The 24,156-nt window shown below is 43.4% G+C and overlaps 1 protein-coding gene across 2 annotated transcripts in view; it reads left to right on the top strand.

The window, feature by feature from the left end:
- The window catches only part of LOC306759539 (paired mesoderm homeobox protein 1-like), a 29,622-nt gene extending 5,883 nt beyond the window's left edge, over nt 1-23,739 (top strand). The window contains exons 3-5 of one of the 2 annotated variants that reach the window (XM_079245208.1): nt 9,750-9,931; nt 22,164-22,229; nt 23,500-23,739. In XM_079245208.1, the coding sequence (XP_079101334.1) occupies nt 9,750-9,931; nt 22,164-22,229; nt 23,500-23,632 (381 nt within the window). In that variant the 3' untranslated portion in view covers nt 23,633-23,739. The remainder of the gene's footprint in view (nt 1-9,749; nt 9,932-22,163; nt 22,230-23,499) is intronic. The other variant, XM_079245209.1, reaches the window with a different exon arrangement.
- The last annotated feature ends 417 nt before the right edge of the window (nt 23,740-24,156 follow it).

Genomic DNA, 24,156 nt, shown 5'->3' with positions numbered 1-24,156 from the left:
AAAAATAACGACAATATTTCAGCTTCTAACAGATTTTATATGAAAAATAACGACAATATTTCAGTTTCTAACAGAGTTTATATGAAAAATAACGACAATATTTCAGCTTCTGACAGAGTTTATATGAAAAATAACAACAATATTTCAGCTTCTGACAGATTTTATATGAAAAATAACGACAATATTTCAGCTCCTAAAAGAGTTTATATGAAAAATAACGAAAATATTTCAGCTTCTAACAGATTTTATATGAAAAATAACGACAATATTTCAGCTTCTAACAGATTTTATATGAAAAATAACGACAATATTTCAGCTTCTAACAGAGTTTATATGAAAAATAACGAAAATATTTCAGCTTCTAACAGATTTTATATGAAAAATAACGACAATATTTCAGTTTCTAACAGAGTTTATATGAAAAATAACGACAATATTTCAGCTTCTAACAGAGTTTATATGAAAAATAACGACAATATTTCAGCTTCTAACAGATTTTATATGAAAAATAACGACAATATTTCAGCTTCTAACAGATTTTATATGAAAAATAACAACAATATTTCAGCTTCTAACAGAGTTTATATGAAAAATAACGACAATATTTCAGCTTCTAACAGAGTTCATGTGAAAAATAACGACAATATTTCAGCTTCTAACAGAGTTCATGTGAAAAATAACGACAATATTTCAGCTTCTAACAGATTTTATATGAAAAATAACAACAATATTTCAGCTTCTAACAGATTTTATATGAAAAATAACGACAATATTTCAGCTTCTAACAGATTTTATATGAAAAATAACGACAATATTTCAGCTTCTAACAGATTTTATATGAAAAATAACGACAATATTTCAGCTTCTAACAGATTTTATATGAAAAATAACAACAATATTTCAGCTTCTAACAGATTTTATATGAAAAATAACGACAATATTTCAGCTTCTAACAGATTTTATATGAAAAATAACAACAATATTTCAGCTTCTAACAGATTTTATATGAAAAATAACGACAATATTTCAGCTTCTAACAGATTTTATATGAAAAATAACAACAATATTTCAGCTTCTAACAGATTTTATATGAAAAATAACGACAATATTTCAGTTTCTAACAGATTTTATATGAAAAATAACGACAATATTTCAGCTTCTAACAGAGTTTATATGAAAAATAACGACAATATTTCAGCTTGTAACAGATTTTATATGAAAAATAACGACAATATTTCAGCTTCTAACAGATTTTATATGAAAAATAACGACAATATTTCAGCTTCTAACAGTTTACATGAAAAATAACGACAATATTTCAGCTTCTAACAGATTTTATATGAAAAATAACGACAATATTTCAGTTTCTAACAGAGTTTATATGAAAAATAACGACAATATTTCAGCTTCTGACAGAGTTTATATGAAAAATAACAACAATATTTCAGCTTCTGACAGATTTTATATGAAAAATAACGACAATATTTGAACTTCTGACAGATTTTATATGAAAAATAACGACAATATTTCAGCTTCTAACAGATTTTATATGAAAAATAACGACAATATTTCAGCTTCTAACAGATTTTATATGAAAAATAACGACAATATTTCAGCTTCTAACAGATTTTATATGAAAAATAACGACAATATTTCAGCTTCTAACAGATTTTATATGAAAAATAACGACAATATTTCAGCTTCTAACAGATTTTATATGAAAAATAACGACAATATTTCAGCTTCTAACAGATTTTATATGAAAAATAACGACAATATTTCAGTTTCTAACAGATTTTATATGAAAAATAACGACAATATTTCAGCTTCTAACAGAGTTTATATGAAAAATAACGACAATATTTCAGCTTCTAACAGAGTTTATATGAAAAATAACGACAATATTTCAGCTTCTAACAGAGTTTATATGAAAAATAACAACAATATTTCAGCTTCTGACAGATTTTATATGAAAAATAACGACAATATTTGAACTTCTGACAGATTTTATATGAAAAATAACGACAATATTTCAGCTTCTAACAGATTTTATATGAAAAATAACGACAATATTTCAGCTTCTAACAGATTTTATATGAAAAATAACGACAATATTTCAGCTTCTAACAGATTTTATATGAAAAATAACGACAATATTTGAACTTCTGACAGATTTTATATGAAAAATAACGACAATATTTCAGCTTCTAACAGATTTTATATGAAAAATAACGACAATGTTTGAACTTCTGACAGATTTTATATGAAAAATAACGACAATGTTTGAACTTCTGACAGATTTTATATGAAAAATAACGACAATATTTCAGCTTCTAACAGATTTTATATGAAAAATAACGACAATATTTGAACTTCTGACAGAGTTCCTATGAGGTCGGAAGACTTTACGTCTGAATCTGACGGTTTCTGGCAGATTTTTACAGTTTTTACAAGTTTTCCTGCAGCTGACAAACGTTTCCACGCGAGAAGGAAAACGTGGCTCCACATTTCCTCGTCTTGAAGAACAGACAAAGGAAGGAACTGCGAGACGCACCAGTTGGCTTATTGGTTCCAGTAGGAGAGCGGGATTTTCCCCTCGTTGCTATGGTTACCGCGGCGCGTAATAGGAATAAATCGGTTCAGTCTGCAGCTCCTAGTTGGTCTTCCTGTAAAACATTTGTCACCTAAAGCGAAGCTTCCAGGCTGGATCTGTGGAAGTTCCGTCTCTTTATGTCTGCAGCGTGTTTCATGTTGCCTAGCAACCGGCTGAACCTGCAACACGGGAACAACATGGGTTTTATCCTTCACATGTTTTATACGCCGCAGCGACGGGACGATTCTGATTGGCTGTCTGAGTTGGAACAGGGTGGTGATGAAGGTGATGATGATGAAGGTGATGATGATGAAGGTGATGATGATGAAGGTGATGATGATGAAGGTAATGATGATGATGATGAAGGTGAAAGTGACGGTGATGAAGGTGATGATGATGATGATGAAGGTGATGATGATGAAGGTCATGGTGATGATGATGAAGGTCATGGTGATGATGATGAAGGTGACGGTGATGAAGGTGATGATGATGATGATGAAGGTGAAGGTGACGGTGATGAAGGTGATGATGATGATGATGAAGGTGATGATGATGATGAAGGTCATGGTGATGATGATGAAGGTGATGATGATGATGAAGGTCATGGTGATGATGATGAAGGTGATGATGATGATGATGAAGGTGATGGTGATGATGATGAAGGTGACGATGATGGGGATGAAGGTCATGGTGAAGACGATGATGAAGATGATGGTGATGATGAAGGTGAAGGTGACGGTGATGAAGGTGACGAAGGTGATGATGATGATGAAGGTGACGATGATGGTGATGATGAAGGTGATGATGATGATGATGAAGGTGATGATGATGATGAAAGGTGATGACGATGATGAAGGTGACGATGATGGTGATGATGAAGGTGACGATGAAGGTGATGATGATGATGATGAAGGTGATGACGATGATGAAGGTGACGATGATGGTGATGATGAAGGTGATGATGATGATGATGAAGGTGTTGATGATGATGAAGGTGATGATGATGATGATGAAGGTGATGATGATGATGAAAGGTGATGACGATGATGAAGGTGATGATGATGATGAAGGTGAAGGTGACGGTGAAGATGATGACGTTGAAGGTGATGATGATGATGATGAAGGTGAAGGTGATGATGATGATGATGAAGGTGACGGTGATGATGATGACGATGAAGGTGATGATGATGATGATGAAGGTGAAGGTGATGGTGATGATGATGACGTTGAAGGTGATGATGATGATGATGAAGGTGAAGGTGATGATGATGATGATGAAGGTGACGGTGATGATGATGATGATGAAGGTGACGGTGATGATGATGACGATGAAGGTGATGATGAAGGTGAAGGTGATGGTGATGATGATGACGTTGAAGGTGATGATGATGATGATGAAGGTGATGATGATGATGATGAAGGTGACAGTGATGATGATGACGATGAAGGTGATGATGATGATGATGAAGGTGAAGGTGATGGTGAAGATGATGACGTTGAAGGTGATGATGATGATGATGATGAAGGTGAAGGTGATGATGATGATGATGAAGGTGACGGTGATGATGATGACGATGAAGGTGATGATGATGAAGGTGAAGGTGATGGTGATGATGATGACGTTGAAGGTGATGATGATGATGATGAAGGTGAAGGTGATGATGATGATGATGAAGGTGACGGTGACGGTGATGATGATGACGATGAAGGTGATGATGATGATGATGAAGGTGAAGGTGATGGTGATGATGATGACGATGAAGGTGATGATGATGATGATGAAGGTGAAGGTGAAGGTGATGATGATGATGATGAAGGTGATGATGATGATGATGAAGGTGATGATGATGAAGGTGAAGGTGAAGGTGATGGTGACGATGAAGGTGATGATGGTGAAGGTGATGGTGACGATGAAGGTGATGATGATGATGATGAAGGTGACGGTGATGATGATGACGTTGAAGGTGATGATGATGATGATGAAGGTGAAGGTGATGGTGACGATGAAGGTGATGATGGTGAAGGTGATGGTGACGATGAAGGTGATGATGATGATGATGAAGGTGATGATGATGAAGGTGAAGGTGACGGTGATGATGACGTTGAAGGTGATGATGATGATGATGAAGGTGAAGGTGATGGTGACGATGAAGGTGATGATGATGAAGGTGAAGGTGATGGTGACGATGAAGGTGACGGTGATGGTGACGATGATGATGATGAAGGTGATGGTGACGATGAAGGTGGTGATGAAGGTGATGACGATGATGAAGGTGTCCACCATGTTGGGTCAGCTGTGTATAGACCCGCCTCCTGCTGGTATTGATCGGTGATCAGAGCGACGTCTGCAGAGACGAGACTTAAAGTGTTTTCTGTAAATCTTCCTTAGTTTCCCCGCGGGGGGGGGGGGGGGGAGACGCCGCCTTCCTGGTGGTTTTAGTCAGACGTCGTCCTGATCCAGGTTCAGAACCTGTCGGTTCCTCCTGCAGACCAGCAGCTCCGACTACTGGGACATCAAAAGTCTTAAAAGACAGAGAAGTAAGACTGCTGAGATAAAAATAAAACAATTATCAGATAAAAAAATAAAAGTGAGATTTAAAAAGTGATTTTTAAATAAAAAGACAAAATTATGAAATAAAAAGACATTAACATCTTATTACATGGTCTTTTTAGATAAACCCTGGCGGGTCCAGAACCGCAAAGGCCCGGCGGGTCCAGAACCAGAAAGGCCCGGCGGGTCCAGAACCGCAAAGGCCCGGCGGGTCCAGAACCGCAAAGGCCCGGCGGGTCCAGAACCAGAAAGGCCCGGCGGGTCCAGAACCGCAAAGGCCCCGCGGGTCCAGAACCAGAAAGGCCCGGCGGGTCCAGAACCGCAAAGGCCCCGCGGGTCCAGAACCAGAAAGGCCCCGCGGGTCCAGAACCAGAAAGGCCCCGCGGGTCCAGAACCAGAAAGGCCCGGCGGGTCCAGAACCGCAAAGGCCCGGCGGGTCCAGATTAGAGCCTGCAGGACAGAAATGAACCGTTTTGCTGCGGAACCGTGACTCGATCATCTGGAAATAAAATGATAAATTTTATTAGAATATTGCTGATATGATCAATATGGAAACTGGAAGGTAGAACTGGTTTCCTCCCAGTAGCAGAACTGGAGCTAAAAAAAACTTTTTTTTTTTTTTTTAAAATATATATATATATAAAAACTGTTTAATTCATTAAAATATATCAGTAAAAAGAAAACATAAAAGAAAACTAAAGAAAAATTAGATTAAAGACAAAATTCTGAGACAAACAAATTTTAGATTAAAAAAAAACCAAAACCATAATTCTGATTTTAAAAAGACGGAATTATGAATTTAAAATATTCTGAAATAAAGAGAATTTATTTAGATGAAAACACATAATTATGACATGAAGACATTTTAGTTTTGGCCACTAGAAAACGGACATTAGAGTTTATTTCATATCATTTGAATTATTGAGCAACTAAATAGAAAATAATTACAGAATAATTTAATCAGATTTAAGAACTAAAAGCCTGATTTACTGAATTTAACCTTTCAGTTGTTTCAGTTTCTGGTTTGTTTTAAAAAACTAAAAATGTAATTATTTAAATTATTTTCACCTTTTAAATGTTCATCTAAACTCCTAAATGTAGAAATACTTCTCTTATTTTCCTTTTAATAACATCTGCATCTCTTCTAATGATGGAAAATTAATCTTTTTAAATGTTTTTCTTATAAACTCAACATTTAAAAAGTTCAAATCATTTTAATAATGAAATGTTTGGAATTTCTGACAGGAAGTAAAGTAAACCGAGTTATTTGTATAAAAAAATCATTTGTAATCTTTTACAGCAGTTTTTCTAAAATGACTTTTTGTCTTTATTAACTCAACTGGGAGTAAATTTGTCACCGGCGTCGCGTTGACGTCAACAAGCAGAAAGTTTCAGGAGAAAATCAGCTGAAAGGACAAAATCAGTTCTGGAAGACTTTCACACTGGATTTAATCTAAAAGCGTCCTAACACTTACGACTGACAGCTTGAATGGATGCATCACCATGGTTACGTAAAGAAAGTCGGACTTATTTCAGATGGTGGGGATAACTCCTCCAGGCTGCAGCAGCCGGCCTGACGTCTCTCTGAAAACAACATTAAGAGAACTTTTAGTTCTGACTCTCCTGAGCAGAACTTCTTATATATCAGCACATAGCCTGGCAGGCAAAACTCAGGGAAAATCAGCAGGCAGAAGTGGTGGAATGTGAAGTCTGCTGGATTCTCCCTGTAAGGAGAAGCGAGGGACGAACGCTGCTTTGAAAAGCCAGGAAGACGATTCTGTCCGTTGTGTCCACAAACATCTGATCTGTGGCTCCAGCTTTTCTGTGTCGCCTTTAAAAGCAGGTCTGGGAGAGCGCGGCAGAGGAACTGCTGATGCTGGAGCTGCACATCTGGGATTAATGTGCAGCAGAGAGCGATGCAGAAACGCTTTGATAAAAGAGACTTTCATTCCTGAAGCGGTGCGTCAGCGGGCAGCGAGGCCCTGCAGGCTGCAAAGAACGGATTTCATTTCATAGCAAGGAGCAACGTTAGCAACCCCCCTCTTCATCATCATCCTCTTCATCATCATCATCATTGTCTGTTGAGCTGTGTGTTGGCCTGATGAGGCTGGACAGCGTGAGAGGAGGAAGTGTGTGAAGAGGTTGGAGGCTGCAGATGTGGTGACTCCAGATGACGTCATGGTTTAGCCGCTGGTCAAACATGACGGAAACGCCGCCGGAAAGCGGTGAAATACCGTCGTGTTTCAGCCGGATCGTAGACCTTCTGGCCTGCAGGACGCCGTCTCCGTGCATCACGGCTGCAAACTGGAACTGCATGATGGTTTCTACCCACAATGCACTGCAGCAGGGACGCACATCAAAGTTTAGATCAGCATAATAACATATTAATTATGAAAAAATCCACAAAAAAGTTCAAGCATTGAGTCAAGTTGAGTCAGTGGTGTTTAATCAATAGACGCTGGATATTCGCAGTTACAGCAGGATAAATATGTAGCCGCTCTGAAGTGATGGAAAATATTTATCACGTCTTGTTTTGCTCCGAAACGTTTCAGTTTTGTCTTCAATCAACTGAAAAAGCTTCGCAATCATCAAGTCTTTCATGTAAATCAATACGTCTGATCAGCGATCGTATGCGTTACGATGTATGCTACATTACGATGCGTTACGATGCCGTATGAATGTTTACAATGCGTTACAGTGTGTTTTGATGCGTTATGCTGCGTTACAATGCGGCATGCTACGTTACGATGTATGCTGCGTTACGATGTATGCTACATTACGATGTATGCTACGTTACGATGTATGCTGCGTTACGATGTATGCTGCATTACGATGTATGCTGCGTTACGATGTATGCTGCGTTACGATGTATGCTGCGTTACGATGTATGCTGCGTTACGATGTATGCTGCGTTACGGTGTATGCTGCGTTACGGTGTATGCTGCGTTACGATGTATGATGCGTTACGATGTATGATGCGTTACGATGTATGCTGCGTTACGATGTATGATGCGTTACGATGTATGCTGCGTTACGATGTATGCTGCGTTACGGTGTATGCTGCGTTACGATGTATGCTGCGTTACGATGTATGCTGTGTTACGATGTATGCTACGTTACGATGTATGCTATGTTACGATGTATGCTGCGTTACGATGTATGCTGCGTTACGATGTATGCTGCGTTACGATGTATGACGCGTTACGATGTATGCTGCGTTACGATGTATGTTGCGTTACGATGTATGCTGCGTTACGATGTATGATGCGTTACGATGTATGCTGCGTTACGATGTATGATGCGTTACGATGTATGCTGCGTTACGATGTATGCTGCATTACGATGTATGATGCGTTACGATGTATGCTGCGTTACAATGTATGCTGCGTTACGATGTATGCTGCATTACGATGTATGATGCGTTACGATGTATGCTGCGTTACGATGTATGATGCGTTACGATGTATGATGCGTTACGATGTATGATGCGTTACGATGTATGCTGCGTTACGATGTATGCTGCGTTACGATGTATGATGCGTTACGATGTATGCTGCGTTACGATGTATGCTGCGTTACGATGTATGATGCGTTACGATGTATGCTGCGTTACGATGTATGCTGCGTTACGATGTATGCTGCGTTACGATGTATGATGCGTTACGATGTATGCTGCGTTACGATGTATGATGCGTTACGATGTATGCTGCGTTACGATGTATGCTGCGTTACGATGTATGATGCGTTACGATGTATGCTGCGTTACGATGTATGATGCGTTACGATGTATGCTGCGTTACGATGTATGCTGCGTTACGATGTATGATGCGTTACGATGTATGATGCGTTACGATGTATGCTGCGTTACGATGCATTACAGTGCTTTATTGTTGAGAACACTGAACATGGGAGTGTTGATAAGACCAACATTTACATGACATGCTGTATTCAGTGCACTCGGACATGCGAGGCTCACCCAGGTAACTGAATATGTGCTGGTGTGATAGAATGATCTCCAGGCGGCTCCTGGAGGAGCTGTCAGTAACTAACTAGCCTTAGTTAACGGCTGGTCTGTTGTTTCCTGCAGAAACACGACGTGGAGCAGTTTGGCGGTGTGTTGCTGACGCGCCTCGTCGGCTGAAATGTAGATGTTGTTAGGTATAAAAAACTCAGTCTTCAGACTGATAAGTATTACTGGCTTATATCTTTTATATATTTTACATATTTAAAACTAAATATTGACAGAAGATTAATTTGTTCCCACAGAAATAGTTTTGTAGGTTTTTCTGCTGCTGGACATAAAGGTAACTCCTGGAGGGATGGAGTCCACACCGAACACTAATGTGTCCTCGGTCCAACTCTCGTCATCAGAACCGGAACCATGAATCCAGATCAATGCAGAACAACTTGATCCAGATGATGATGAATGTTTACTGTAGTCACATTTTATTTTTTACTTTGTTTTATTCCCAACAGCCTCATATTTCAGATAGTCAGGTTGGACTTTGTTTCCATCCCGGCAGAGCTGCACGTCATCTTGCAAACTGACTTTGAGTTTGTAAACGTTTTGTTTTCATTCCTTTCGCTTTTTCTTTGTCTTTGCAGGTTTGGTTTCAGAACAGGAGAGCGAAGTTCCGCAGGAACGAGAGAGCCATGCTGGCCAGCAAAAACGCCTCCCTGCTCAAGTCCTACTCAGGGGAAGTGACTGCGGTGGAGCAGCCCATCGTTCCGCGCCCCGCACCGCGCCCCAACGACTACTTGTCCTGGGGTAGCGCTGCCCCCTACAGGTAGAAACCCCCACTGCTGGCGTCTCCTGACAGCCTGAGCTCCACCTTCCATCCTCCCTGCCTGTACTAACATCACGTCGTCTTCTCTGTGCTGGTCTGCAGTGCAGCTGGTAAAACATGATCTCAGAAAGAAAGTTATATCGCTTTCATCATCATCATCGTTGTCTCAGCAGCAGCAGGGTGTAACTGGGACGGTCATGTGACCCTCCAGCTGGTCATGTGACCCTCCAGATGGTCATGTGACCCTCCAGCTGGTCATGTGACCCTCCAGCTGGTCTACGGAGGTTTTCCAGCGTTTCTATCCGTCCAGGAGGTTTACAATCCAGACACAACATGTAGTGTTTATTCAGAGACTCTAGATGGTAAATCCACCATTATTTATCACATCTTCATCACCATCACTACCATGTTGCTAAGAGACCTCTATTTTCACCTGGACATGATGATGAAGACACTTCCTGTCAGACTTTCCACCAATCAGAGAGCTTAAACTGACGGTAACGTCCAATCAGGAGCAGCCAAAGATCAACAAGTGATGAGAAAAGCAGGAAAATAATGATCCTCTATGGCTGGAATAAAGCCAAGAAGACGTTTGGGATGCAGCTGAGGTGGAGGTGCTGCAGTGAGGAGAGCAGGTAGATAGTAGCAGGAAGACGTGTGGAAACATGGAAACAGATTGTAGGAAGACTCAGGGACTTAACAGTAACAGGAAGACACAAGGAAATTCAGGTAAAAATATATTTATTTCATCTGGAAACCCCAGAAAACAAACCAAAGCAAACAAAACGAACAAATGCCAGGTAGCAGAAGGTAGATGGGCCAGGCCCGGTCCAGAACAGGCGGACCTTATGTTGCTGCCTGGAGACTTTGGCCAGCTGTCTCCATCAACACCAAGGCGCCTAAAGGTCATCAAACAGAGAAAATGGTGCTCTTCCCGCTGCTTTCCTCACCGGTGTGAGCTGTGATGACGGTGACGGGATAATGGGATGAGTCCTGACTGATGACAGTTGATGGTTTACAGAAACTCCTGAGGATCCAGACGGCTGCTTTCCCCAGTCCGTTCCACCAGCAGCGATTAAAGCTCTTAGCAACACGTTTGTTAGACGCTGAAAGTGCACTTAGTTCATAAATGACATGTTTTACTGTTAATAGGTTCTAATACCAAATGGTTGCAGTTAACTTGTTAATATTTATGTGAAACAACATGATCTCTCCAGCTGGTAAAAGTCTGTGTAATATGGCTCATCTTTCTCATATGTTGCTCTGTGTCTTTGTTAAAATCCTCTTTTATTCTGTGATGAATCAGTTCATAACCACCAGCGTGTTGGTACGTAGCATGTTGGCTTGTTGTTGCAGCGTGTTGGTACGTAGCATGTTGGCTTGTTGTTGCAGCGTGTTGGTACGTAGCATGTTGGCTTGTTGTTGCATCGTGTTGGTACGTAGCATGTTGGCTTGTTGTTGCAGCGTGTTGGTACGTAGCATGTTGGCTTGTTGTTGCAGCGTGTTGGTACGTAGCATGTTGGCTTGTTGTTGCATCGTGTTGGTACGTAGCATGTTGGCTTGTTGTTGCAGCGTGTTGGTACGTAGCATGTTGGCTTGTTGTTGCAGCGTGTTGGTACGTAGCATGTTGGCTTGTTGTTGCAGCGTGTTGGTACGTAGCATGTTGGCTTGTTGTTGCAGCGTGTTGGTACGTAGCATGTTGGCTTGTTGTTGCAGCATGTTGGTACGTAGCATGTTGGCTTGTTGTTGCAGCATGTTGGTACGTAGCATGTTGACTTGTTGTTGCAGCGTGTTGGTACGTAGCATGTTGGCTTGTTGTTGCAGCGTGTTGGTACGTAGCATGTTGGCTTGTTGTTGCAGTGTGTTGGTACGTAGCATGTTGGCTTGTTGTTGCAGCGTGTTGGTACGTAGCATGTTGGCTTGTTCTTGCAGCGTGTTGGCATGTAGCTGCAGGGTGTGGGCTTGTTGTTGCAGTGTGTTTGTACGCAGTTGCAGTGTGTTGGCACGTAGTTGCAGCGTGTTGGCATGTAGTTGCAGTGTGTTGGCACGTAGTTGCAGCGTGTTGGTATGTAGTTGCAGCGTGTTGGCTTGTTGCAGTGTGTTGTATGTCGTTGCAGCATGTTAGTATGTAGTTGCAGCGTGTTGGCTTGTTTTTGCAGCGTGTTGCCATGTCGTTACAGCATGTTGGCTTGTTGCAGCGTGTTGATATGTAGTTGCAGCGTGTTGGTATGTCGTTGCAACGTGTTGGCATGTAGTTGCAGCGTGTTGGTATGTAGTTGCAGCGTGTTGGTATGTAGTTGCAGCGTGTTGGTATGTCGTTGCAGCGTGTTCATATGTAGTTGCAGCGTGTTGGTATGTAGTTGCATCGTGTTGGTATGTAGTTGCAACGTGTTGGCATGTAGTTGCAGCGTGTTGGTATGTAGTTGCAGCGTGTTGGTATGTAGTTGCAGCGTGTTGGTATGTCGTTGCAGCGTGTTCATATGTAGTTGCAGCGTGTTGGTATGTAGTTGCATCGTGTTGGTATGTAGTTGCAACGTGTTGGCATGTAGTTGCAGCGTGTTGGTATGTAGTTGCAGCGTGTTGGTATGTAGTTGAAGCGTGTTGGTATGTAGTTGCAGCATGTTGGCACGTAGTTGCAGCGTGTTGGTATATAGTTGCAGTGTGTTGGTATGTAGTTGCAGCGTGTTGGTATGTACTTGCAGCATGTTGGCTTGTTGTTGCAGCGTGTTGGCATGTAGTTGCAGCATGTTGGCATGAAGTTGCAGCGTGTTGGTATGTAGTTGCAGCGTGTTGGTATGTAATTGCAGCGTGTTGGCATGTAATTGCAGCGTGTTGGTATGTAGTTGCATCGTGTTGGCATGTAGTTGCAGCGTGTTGGTATGTAGTTGCTGCGTGTTGTATGTCGTGGCAGCGGGATGGCATGTAGTTGCAGCGTGTTGTATGTCATTGCAGCGTGTTGGCATGTAGTTGCAGCGTGTTGGCATGTAATTGCAGTGTGTTGGCACGTAGTTGCAGCGTGTTGGCATGTAGTTGCAGTGTGTTGGCACGTAGTTGCAGCGTGTTGGTATGTAGTTGCAGCGTGTTGGCTTGTTTTTGCAGCGTGTTGCCATGTCGTTGCAGCATGTTGGCTTGTTGCAGCGTGTTGATATGTAGTTGCAGCGTGTTGGTATGTCGTTGCAACGTTTTGGCATGTAGTTGCAGCGTGTTGGTATGTAGTTGCAGCGTGTTGGTATGTAGTTGCAGCGTGTTGGTATGTAGTTGCAGCGTGTTGGTATGTAGTTGCAGCGTGTTGGTATGTAGTTGAAGCGTGTTGGTATGTAGTTGCAACGTGTTGGCATGTAGTTGCAGCGTGTTGGTATGTAGTTGCAGCGTGTTGGTATGTAGTTGCAGCGTGTTGGTATGTAGTTGAAGCGTGTTGGTATGTAGTTGCAGCGTGTTCGTATGTAGTTGCAACGTGTTGGTATGTAGTTGAAGCGTGTTGGCATGTAGTTGCAGCGTGTTGGTATGTAGTTGTACCATATTGGTATGTAGTTGCAGCGTGTTGGTATGTAGTTGCAGCGTGTTGGCATGTAGTTGCAGCATGTTGCCATGTAGTTGCACCGTGTTGGTATGTAGTTGCACCATATTGGTATGTAGTTGCAGCGTGTTGGTATGTAGTTGCAGCGTGTTGGTATGTAGTTGCAGCGTGTTGATATGTAGTTGCAGCGTGTTGGTATGTAGTTGCACCATATTGGTATGTAGTTGCAGCGTGTTGGTATGTAGTTGCAGCGTGTTGGTATGTAGTTGCAACAGGTTAGCTTGTAGTTGCAGCGTGTTGGTATGTAGTTGCAGCGTGTTGGCATGTAGTTGCAGCGTGTTGGCACGTAGTTGCAGCATGTTGGTATGTAGTTGCAGCGTGTTGGTATGTAGTTGCAGCGTGTTGGTATGTAGTTGCAGCGTTTTGGCACGTAGTTGCAGCGTGTTGGTATGTAATTGCAGTGTGTTGGCACGTAGTTGCAGCGTGTTGGCATGTAGTTGCAGTGTGTTGGCACGTAGTTGCAGCGTGTTGGTATGTAGTTGCAGCGTGTTGGCATGTAGTTGCAGTGTGTTGGCACGTAGTTGCAGCGTGTTGGTATGTAGTTGCAGCGTGTTGGCACGTAGTTGCAGCGTGTTGGTATGTAGTTGCAGCGTGTTGGTATGTAGTTGCAGCGTGTTGGTATGTAGTTGCTGCGTGTTGTATGTCGTGGCAGCGGGTTGGCATGTAGTTGCAGCGTGTTGGTATGTAGTTGCTGCGTGTTGTATGTCGTGGCAGCGGGTTGGCACGTAGTTGCAGCGTGTTGGTATGTAGTTGCTGCGTGTTGTATGTCGTGGCAGCGGGTTGGCATGTAGTTGCAGCGTGTTGGTATGTAGTTGCAGCGTGTTGGCATGTAATTGCAGTGTGTTGGCACGTAGTTGCAGCGTGTTGGCATGTAGTTGCAGTGTGTTGGCACGTAGTTGCAGCGTGTTGGTATGTAGTTGCAGCGTGTTGGCATGTAGTTGCAGTGTGTTGGCACGTAGTTGCAGCGTGTTGGTATGTAGTTGCAGTGTGTTGGCACGTAGTTGCAGCGTGTTGGTATGTAGTTGCAGCGTGTCGGCACGTAGTTGCAGCGTGTTGGTATGTAGTTGCAGCGTGTTGGTATATAGTTGCAGTGTGTTGGTATGTAGTTGCAGCGTGTTGGTATGTACTTGCAGCATGTTGGCTTGTTGTTGCAGCGTGTTGGCATGTAGTTGCAGCATGTTGGCATGAAGTTGCAGCGTGTTGGTATGTAGTTGCAGCGTGTTGGTATGTAATTGCAGCGTGTTGGCATGTAATTGCAGCGTGTTGGTATGTAGTTGCAACGTGTTGGCATGCAGTTGCAGCGTGTTGGCATGTAGTTGCAGCGTGTTGGCATGTAGTCGCAGCGTGTTGGTATGTAATTGCAGTGTGTTGGCACGTAGTTGCAGCGTGTTGGCATGTAGTTGCAGTGTGTTGGCACGTAGTTGCAGCGTGTTGGTATGTAGTTGCAGCGTGTTGGCATGTAGTTGCAGTGTGTTGGCACGTAGTTGCAGCGTGTTGGTATGTAGTTGCAGTGTGTTGGCACGTAGTTGCAGCGTGTTGGTATGTAGTTGCAGCGTGTCGGCACGTAGTTGCAGCGTGTTGGTATGTAGTTGCAGCGTGTTGGTATATAGTTGCAGTGTGTTGGTATGTAGTTGCAGCGTGTTGGTATGTACTTGCAGCATGTTGGCTTGTTGTTGCAGCGTGTTGGCATGTAGTTGCAGCATGTTGGCATGAAGTTGCAGCGTGTTGGTATGTAGTTGCAGCGTGTTGGTATGTAATTGCAGCGTGTTGGCATGTAATTGCAGCGTGTTGGTATGTAGTTGCAACGTGTTGGCATGCAGTTGCAGCGTGTTGGCATGTAGTTGCAGCGTGTTGGCATGTAGTCGCAGCGTGTTGGTATGTAGTTGCAGCGTGTTGGTATGTAGTTGCAGCGTGTTGGTATGTAGTTGCAGCGTGTTGGTATGTAGTTGCAGCGTGTTGACATGTAGTTGCAGCGTGTTGGTATGTAGTTGCAGCGTGTTGGTATGTAGTTGCAGCGTGTTGGTATGTAATTGCAGCGTGTTGGCATGTAGTTGCAGCGTGTTGGTATGTAGTTGCAGCGTGTTGGTATGTAGTTGCAGCGTGTTGGTATGTAATTGCAGCGTGTTGGCATGTAGTTGCAGCGTGTTGGTATGTAGTTGCAGCGTGTTGGCATGTAGTTGCAGCGTGTTGATATGTAGTTGCAGCGTGTTGGTATGTAGTTGCAGCGTGTTGGTATGTAGTTGCAGCATGTTGACATGTAGTTGCAGCATGTTGGCATGTAGTTGCAGCATGTTGGTATGTAGTTGCAGCGTGTTGGTATGTAATTGCAGCGTGTTGGCATGTAGTTGCAGCGTGTTGTATGTAGTTGCAGCGTGTTGGTATGTAGTTGCAGCATGTTGACATGTAGTTGCAGCGTGTTGGTATGTAGTTGCAGCGTGTTGGTATGTAGTTGCAGCGTGTTGGTAAGTAGTTGCAGCGTGTTAGTATGTAATTGCAGCGTGTTGGCATGTAGTTGCAGCGTGTTGGTATGTAGTTGCAGCATGTTGACATGTAGTTGCAGCGTGTTGGTATGTAGTTGCAGCATGTTGGTATGTAGTTGCAGCATGTTGGCATGTAGTTGCAGCGTGTTGGTATGTAGTTGCAGCATATTGGCATGTAGTTGCAGCGTGTTGGTATATAGTTGCAGCATGTTGACATGTAGTTGCAGCGTGTTGGTATGTAGTTGCAGCGTGTTGGTATGTAGTTGCAGCAGGTTGACATGTAGTTGCAGCGTGTTGGTATGTAATTGCAGCGTGTTGGCATGTAGTTGCAGCGTGTTGGTATGTAGTTGCAGCGTGTTGGCATGTAGTTGCAGCGTGTTGGTATGTAGTTGCAGCGTGTTGGTATGTAGTTGCAGCGTGTTGGTATGTAGTTGCAGCATGTTGGTATGTAGTTGCAGCGTGTTGGTATGTAGTTGCAGCGTGTTGGTATGTAGTTGCAGCATGTTGACATGTAGTTGCAGCGTGTTGGTATGTAATTGCAGCGTGTTGGCATGTAGTTGCAGCGTATTGGTATGTAGTTGCAGCGTGTTGGCATGTAGTTGCAGCGTGTTGGTATGTAGTTGCAGCGTGTTGGTATGTAGTTGTAGCGTGTTGGTGTGTAGTTGCAGCATGTTGGTATGTAATTGCAGCGTGTTGGCATGTAGTTGCAGCGTGTTGGTATGTAGTTGCAGCATGTTTACATGTAGTTGCATCGTTTTGGCATGTAGTTGCAGCGTGTTGGTATGTAGTTGCAGCGTGTTGGTATGTAGTTGCAGCGTGTTGGTATGTAGTTGCAGCGTGTTGGTATGTAGTTGCAGCATGTTGACATGTAGTTGCAGCGTGTTGGTATGTAGTTGCAGCGTGTTGGCACGTAGTTGCAGCGTGTTGGTATATAGTTGCAGTGTGTTGGTATGTAGTTGCAGCGTGTTGGTATGTACTTGCAGCATGTTGGCTTGTTGTTGCAGCGTGTTGGCATGTAGTTGCAGCATGTTGGCATGAAGTTGCAGCGTGTTGGTATGTAGTTGCAGCGTGTTGGTATGTAATTGCAGCCTGTTGGTATGTAGTTGCAGCGTGTTGGTATGTAGTTGCAGCGTGTTGGTATGTAGTTGGAGCGTGTTGGTATGTAGTTGCAGCGTGTTGGCATATAGTTGCAGCGTGTTGGTATGTAGTTGCAGCACGTTGACATGTAGTTGCAGCGTGTTGGTATGTAGTTGCAGCGTGTTGGTATGTAGTTGGAGCGTGTTGGTATGTAGTTGCAGCGTGTTGGTATGTAGTTGCAGCGTGTTGGTATGTAGTTGCAGCGTGTTGGTATGTAGTTGCAGCATGTTGACATGTAGTTGCAGCGTGTTGGTATGTAGTTGCAGCGTGTTGGTATGTAGTTGGAGCGTGTTGGTATGTAGTTGCAGCGTGTTGGTATGTAGTTGGAGTGTGTTGGTATGTAGTTGCAGCGTGTTGGTATGTAGTTGCAGCGTGTTGGTATGTAGTTGCAGCGTGTTGGTATGTAGTTGCAGCGTTTTGGTATGTAGTTGCAGCGTGTTGGTATGTAGTTGCAGCATGTTGGTATGTAGTTGCAGCATGTTGGTATGTAATTGCAGCGTGTTGGTATGTAGTTGCAGCGTGTTGGTATGTAGTTGCAGCGTGTTGGTATGTAGTTGCAGCATGTTGACATGTAGTTGCAGCATTTTGGCATGTAGTTGCAGCGTGTTGGTATGTAGTTGCAGCATGTTTGCATGTAGTTGCAGCATGTTGGTATGTAGTTGCAGCGTGTTGGTATGTAGTTGCAGCGTGTTGGCATGTAGTTGCAGCGTGTTGGTATGTATATGCAGCATGTTGACATGTAGTTGCAGCGTGTTGGTATGTAGTTGCAGCATGTTGGTATGTAGTTGCAGCGTGTTGGCATATAGTTGCAGCGTATTGGTTTGTAGTAGCAGCATGTTGACATGTAGTTGCAGCGTGTTGGTATGTAGTTGCAGCGTGTTGGTATGTAGTTGGAGCGTGTTGGTATGTAGTTGCAGCGTGTTGGTATGTAGTTGCAGCGTGTTGGTATGTAGTTGCAGCGTGTTGGTATGTAGTTGCAGCGTGTTGGTATGTAGTTGCAGCGTTTTGGTATGTAGTTGGAGCGTGTTGGTATGTAGTTGCAGCATGTTGACATGTAGTTGCAGCGTGTTGGTATGTAGTTGCAGCATGTTGGTATGTAGTTGCAGCATGTTGGTATGTAATTGCAGCGTGTTGGTATGTAGTTGCAGCGTGTTGGTATGTAGTTGCAGCGTGTTGGTATGTAGTTGCAGCGTGTTGACATGTAGTTGCAGCATTTTGGCATGTAGTTGCAGCGTGTTGGTATGTAGTTGCAGCATGTTTGCATGTAGTTGCAGCGTGTTGGTATGTAGTTGCAGCGTGTTGGTATGTAGTTGCAGCGTGTTGGCATGTAGTTGCAGCGTGTTGGTATGTAGTTGCAGCATGTTGACATGTAGTTGCAGCGTGTTGGCATGTAGTTGCAGCGTGTTGGCATGTAGTTGCAGCGTGTTGGTATGTAGTTGCAGCGTGTTGGTATGTAGTTGCAGCGTGTTGGTATGTAGTTGCAGCGTTTTGGTATGTAGTTGCAGCATGTTGACATGTAGTTGCAGCGTGTTGGCATGTAGTTGCAGCGTGTTGGCATGTAGTTGCAGCGTGTTGGTATGTAGTTGCAGCATGTTGACATGTAGTTGCAGCGTGTTGGCATGTAGTTGCAGCGTGTTGGCATGTAGTTGCAGCGTGTTGGTATGTAGTTGCAGCGTGTTGGTATGTAGTTGCAGCGTGTTGGTATGTAGTTGCAGCGTGTTGGTATGTAATTGCAGCGTGTTGGCATGTAGTTGCATCGTGTTGGTATGTAGTTGCAGCACGTTGGCATGTAGTTGCATCGTGTTGGTATGTAGTTGCAGCGTGTTGGTATGTAGTTGCAGCGTGTTGGTATGTAGTTGCAGCACGTTGAAATGTAGTTGCAGCATGTTGGCATGTAGTTGCAGCGTGTTGGTATGTAGTTGCATCGTGTTGGTATGTAGTTGCAGCGTGTTGGTATGTAGTTGCAGCGTGTTGGTATGTAGTTGCAGCACGTTGACATGTAGTTGCAGCATGTTGGCATGTAGTTGCAGCGTGTTGGTATGTAGTTGCAGATAGGGCTGGGCGATATGACCTTTTATTAATATCCCGATATTTTTATGGCCTGTCACGATATACGATATATAACTCGATATTTACCTTAGCCTTGAATGAATGCTTTGGTGCATACAATCACATCAGTAAAATGATTTTGTGTCTCCATTAAAACATAATTGCTCATACTGCATTAAGATATGCTGATTTTAAACATTCATGCCAAAAGGATGAAATTGTAACGAAGCAAACTGATCAAAACCGCATTTATTGAACAGTTAAAGCAGTGGCAGAAACATGTCATTTTAAAAGAAAATAAAGTGACTTTGCATGATGTAATAAATGCAGCGTATGAAAATAGGTGCTCTAGGGGGGACTTTTCAAATGATGAACTATTATAAGGCTTTGCTTTATGGATACGTTTTTGAGTTGTCGTGTTTTGTTTTTTTTTAATCGCAGAGTTTAGCGTAGAAATCAGTCTTATAATCCAGGCAGAATGTCCTCGTATCGTCTCCAATAAACGGCTTCAGCCAGTTTTTAATTCAGGGTTTGATTCCCACTGCTTTCTGTACTTTCTAGAGACATGAGGAGCCAGATAAATATGCTTGTGTCACACACAGTGGATGAGGTGAGTAAGTGACAGAGGCTGTGAATGTAATCAAATAGAATGAATTATTTTTGCGTGACGTGAAAAACTTTGTAATTTCCGTCCCACTCTGTAATCCAGAGCGGGATCAGTGGCGGATTTGGCTGTTCATTGTGACTGTAGGTGGAGTCGTGCAGGTGTCCTCTCTGCTCCTCTGACTGGCTGCAGCTGCAGCCGGAGCGACTGAGTGCTTTAGGACGGGGAGAGACTCTCATTCTGACAATAACTTTACAATATGCGCTTTAAAGCCAGTCGCCAAAACACCAGGAAAGTCTCCAATAACTCCAGTAAAAGTCGCTAGATTTGTCGCTAGTCACTTTTCACAAAAAAAGTCACCAGATTTAGCGAGAAAGTCGCCAAGTTGGCAACAGTGGCTCCACGCTGCCTCTCATGACGTAGCACGTAGCTCACGTTATGTACGTAACGAGGTGCGCTTGCTTTAACTCTCTGTGCAAAGCGGTGCAGAGTCGAGGAGGAGGGAGGAAACCCCGCCCACAGCTAAAAACACCTGCGTGACAACAGGATACTCCAATATGACGAATATAGACATTTTCTATATCGGACTAGCCACGATATCTCCAGTATATTCGATATATCGCCCAGCCCTAGCTGCTAGCATGTGACTCTGTTCCAAGGTAAAGTCGGTCGTAAAGTGATTTAGTGATTAAGTGAATGTGGTTTCTCAGCTTTGGGACGCTGCAGGGCAACGGTGACTCCGGGAATAATAAATGTTACTCTGCATATTTTCGGGTCAGAAAGTCACCCAGTGGTCTTTAAAATGCCGCGGTTATGGTTAGTAAGCAGGCTTTATGGTAGGAAGTGGAACCAACCTGTTTCTGTTATCAGAGAAATAAATGTGTTTTGCAGAACACAATAACTTCTTATTTCAGTAACTGAGCTGCTGCAACAATGAGATGATCACATTAGATTAGAAAGCTTGGGAAAATGTAATAAAAGTGGCGCAGCAGTGCTTCTCCTCCTCTCCTTCCTGCTGCAGAGCATCATCTCACACAAGTGTCTCCAGTTGAAAAAGCACAAGCTGATACCTCAATAACCACATGTTAACACCACCATGACATGGCACGCACACACATGCACACGCATCGCCTGCTCCATGTTATTGTTTCATTTCCTCCTCCTCTGCTACCTGAACATACCCTTCATAGTTCCTCTGAAAGTCTTCATCTCTTTTGATCCTCCTGAACTCCAACAGACATGAGCTGCAGGTCAGAGCTTCAGTTGCTCAACCTTTATTTACACAAGGTCAGCGCCGCCTCATGCGCACAATGAAACCTTGTTTTTCCTCTTGTCAACAACCTTCTACAGTATAATGCCACTGTTCCAAACGCAGACATCCGCTGCCGGAAATAATTCCTGCTTTCCAGTGTTTAGCTGACTAAATCATTCACTGACCCTGAAAGCTCAGGACGTTTCTTCTGGTTTATTCTGCTTTTTAATTTAACCATCTAGAGTCTCTGAATAAACTCTACATGTTGTGTCTGGATTGTAAACCTCCTGGACGGATAGAAACACTGGAAAACCTCCGTAGACCCGCTGGAGGGTCACACGACCCGCTGGAGGGTCACACGACCCGCTGGAGGGTCACACGACCATCTGGAGGGTCACACGACCCGCTGGAGGGTCATATGACCATCTGGAGGGTCACATGACCATCTGGAGGGTCACACGACCCGCTGGAGGGTCACATGACCATCTGGAGGGTCACACGACCCGCTGGAGGGTCACATGACCCGCTGGAGGGTCACACGACCCGCTGGAGGGTCACACGACCCGCTGGAGGGTCACATGACCGCCCCGGTTGTTCCGGGGACGCTGATGATGGTGGGCGTGGTTACGTTTTGGGAGTTTTCAGGGTTAAAAAGAAGATATTTTTCTGCATGATGAGTCTTTTCTGTTTCTCTGAATCTGTTTCTTTACACTCTAACGTTCTGCAACAGCTCGGTGACTAGAACTCTGACTTTCCTCTTCGCCTCCATCCTGCCTTCCCACCAACTCCAGACTAACTGCAGCCTTTTCCTCGCCGCCTGCCTCAGCGCTCCCGTCTGTCGGCGTGAAAGGGGCGGAGCCAGACCTTCCTGACTAGGTGATAATGTGAAAACAAAGCGTATTAAATCCAGTATTGACCCTATGACCCCCCCCACAGCGATAACGGCTGCTGCATGGAGACGGAGCTCTACTGGGCAACATTTTTTGTGACTCTGGTTACATTGGTCACCATTTCCAGTAATCCTGTGTGTGTGTGTGTGTGTGTGTGTGTGTGTGTGTGTGTGGGCTGGGGCTTTTTGTGAAGCGGGGATCATGCTATGTGGTGCTAACACTTGACTGTATGTTATTCTGAAGCTGGTACCCGATGCCGGAGGGGGGGCCGGTGCGCGTGCCACAGAAAATGCTGCCCTCAGAGAACAAGTATGCTTTCACTTTACTACGACTTCCTGTTTGTCTTTCTGCTGTTTTTGCATGATTTTCATATTTATTCCCTTTAGTGGGATTTAGCACGTTTTCCTGCTCTGATTTTTGCATTTTAAAGCAACTTTTCAGCCACTGAGTGTTTTTTGTCCTTTTCTTTTCATGGTTTGTGTTTGTTGGAACCAGTTTGTGGTGGTGGAATCGTCAGGTTTTATTTCTGCTGAACTCCATGTTGATGCAACAAGTTGCAGATTCTTATAAACCACTTTTACAGAAACGGTTCGAGATAAAAGTGAAATATTTCATGCTGTGATCAAACAGACAGAACTTGATCGGATGAACGGATGACATGAACCAACAAGCTGCGTTTTTAATGCAGTGAGAAAAATACTGAATCACCTTGAAAGTAGTCGAGATTTCTGATTTTCAGTTTGTTAAAACAAAAAGTTTGAAAGAAACTTTTCCCTCTTTCCACTGATTGAGATTACAGAACCAGTTTCATCACATTTAGTCAGGTTTCCCATGAATACAGAGAAGTTTAGAGCTCTGCAGCTGCTTCCGGAAGTATTTCCTCCTGTTGGTCTTCATCTTCTTGTGTCAGATCAGGAAAAAGCTACGAATTTCACTGCTTTCAGGTCCATTAGAACAAAAATGTCTTCTCACTAAAACTACTATAAAAACATTAGAAATAGATTTTTTTCCCACTTATTTTGCAGAAATGATCGAATCAACTCCACCTCTAACTAAATATGACATTTATTTTATAATTATTTTTAAATTTTGTGGGCTTGATTCGACGATGCTGCTGGTTTTATCAGAAAAACAAAAGCTTTTCCATGTCATGCATGTTAGAGTGATGGAGATTTTATTTAAAGATCCAAATAAATGTTTTTATTCATTTTGGGTACGTTTAAAAATGAAAATAAATTCCACAAAAAAATCTGTTTAATGTAAAATATCTCCTCCGGTGTGTTTTCTGTGACATCGGGTCGTTTATTTGGCATTTAATGTGTAAAAATAATTAAAATAAATCCATATTTAGTGGATCTGATCAGGAATCAGATCCACTGAGCGAAAAGTGGAGAGAAAAATGAATCTGTCGTGTTTTAAAGGGACATTTTTGTCGTCTAATGACCTGAAAGCCATCTGGGACGTAAAACTGATTGTTAAGCTGAGAAGTGGACAAACTGAGCTCATCTGCAGGACGAACGACGAGAGTTTCGCTCCGCCAGCTTCGCCTTGGCGTAACCTCTCCCTTCTTGTCTCTCAGCGCCATGGCGACCTACCCGCCCACCTGCTCCAACACCAACACGTCCCAGGGAATGAACATGGCCAACAGCATCGCCAACCTGCGGCTCAAAGCCAAGGAGTACAGCCTGAACCAGGTGCCCACGGTCAACTGAGAGGCGGCGAGGGAGGGACGCCGCGGTCGCCGGGATCGTCTCAAACTCCCTGGACGGCCAAGCGGCCATGTTGCCGTGAGGTGACCGAACTGAAGGACTCGCAGGCTGGACGCCGAACGTCCGCGTCGTTCTGCATCGTGACTGAGACGGAACCGGACTTCCAGTCGGAGGACTTGTCTTTACGTTTCACCGAGCCTCGCTGGGACGCCGTGGGATTGTTTCCCGTGGCGTGGATGGAGTTGCTCGCCAAACGTTGGAGCAACTCCCGTCTCTCTCAACCAACCAAAGACTTCCTCTGACATTTTACTCAACTTTCTTTTCACCTTTCTTTCCATGATATACCACTGAGAAGCAAACGTTCCGTAACATTTAGATTTGCATGGTATAGTCCAGTATAAAGGAGAAGCTGATGTATGTCTCGGCTCAGATCCAGTAGATAAGTTCCTATAATATCCTTTATTTGTAACAGAACCTTGTATATTAATAAAAGTCGTGTTTGAAGCGATGCCGTGTCCGACTCCACA

This window comes from Telmatherina bonti, assembly GCF_933228915.1.
Source record: "Telmatherina bonti genome assembly, chromosome: 8".
Classification (NCBI taxonomy): domain Eukaryota; kingdom Metazoa; phylum Chordata; class Actinopteri; order Atheriniformes; family Telmatherinidae; genus Telmatherina; species Telmatherina bonti.
Note: the sequence above shows the minus strand (reverse complement) of the source record. Positions and strands in the feature narration are given on the sequence as shown.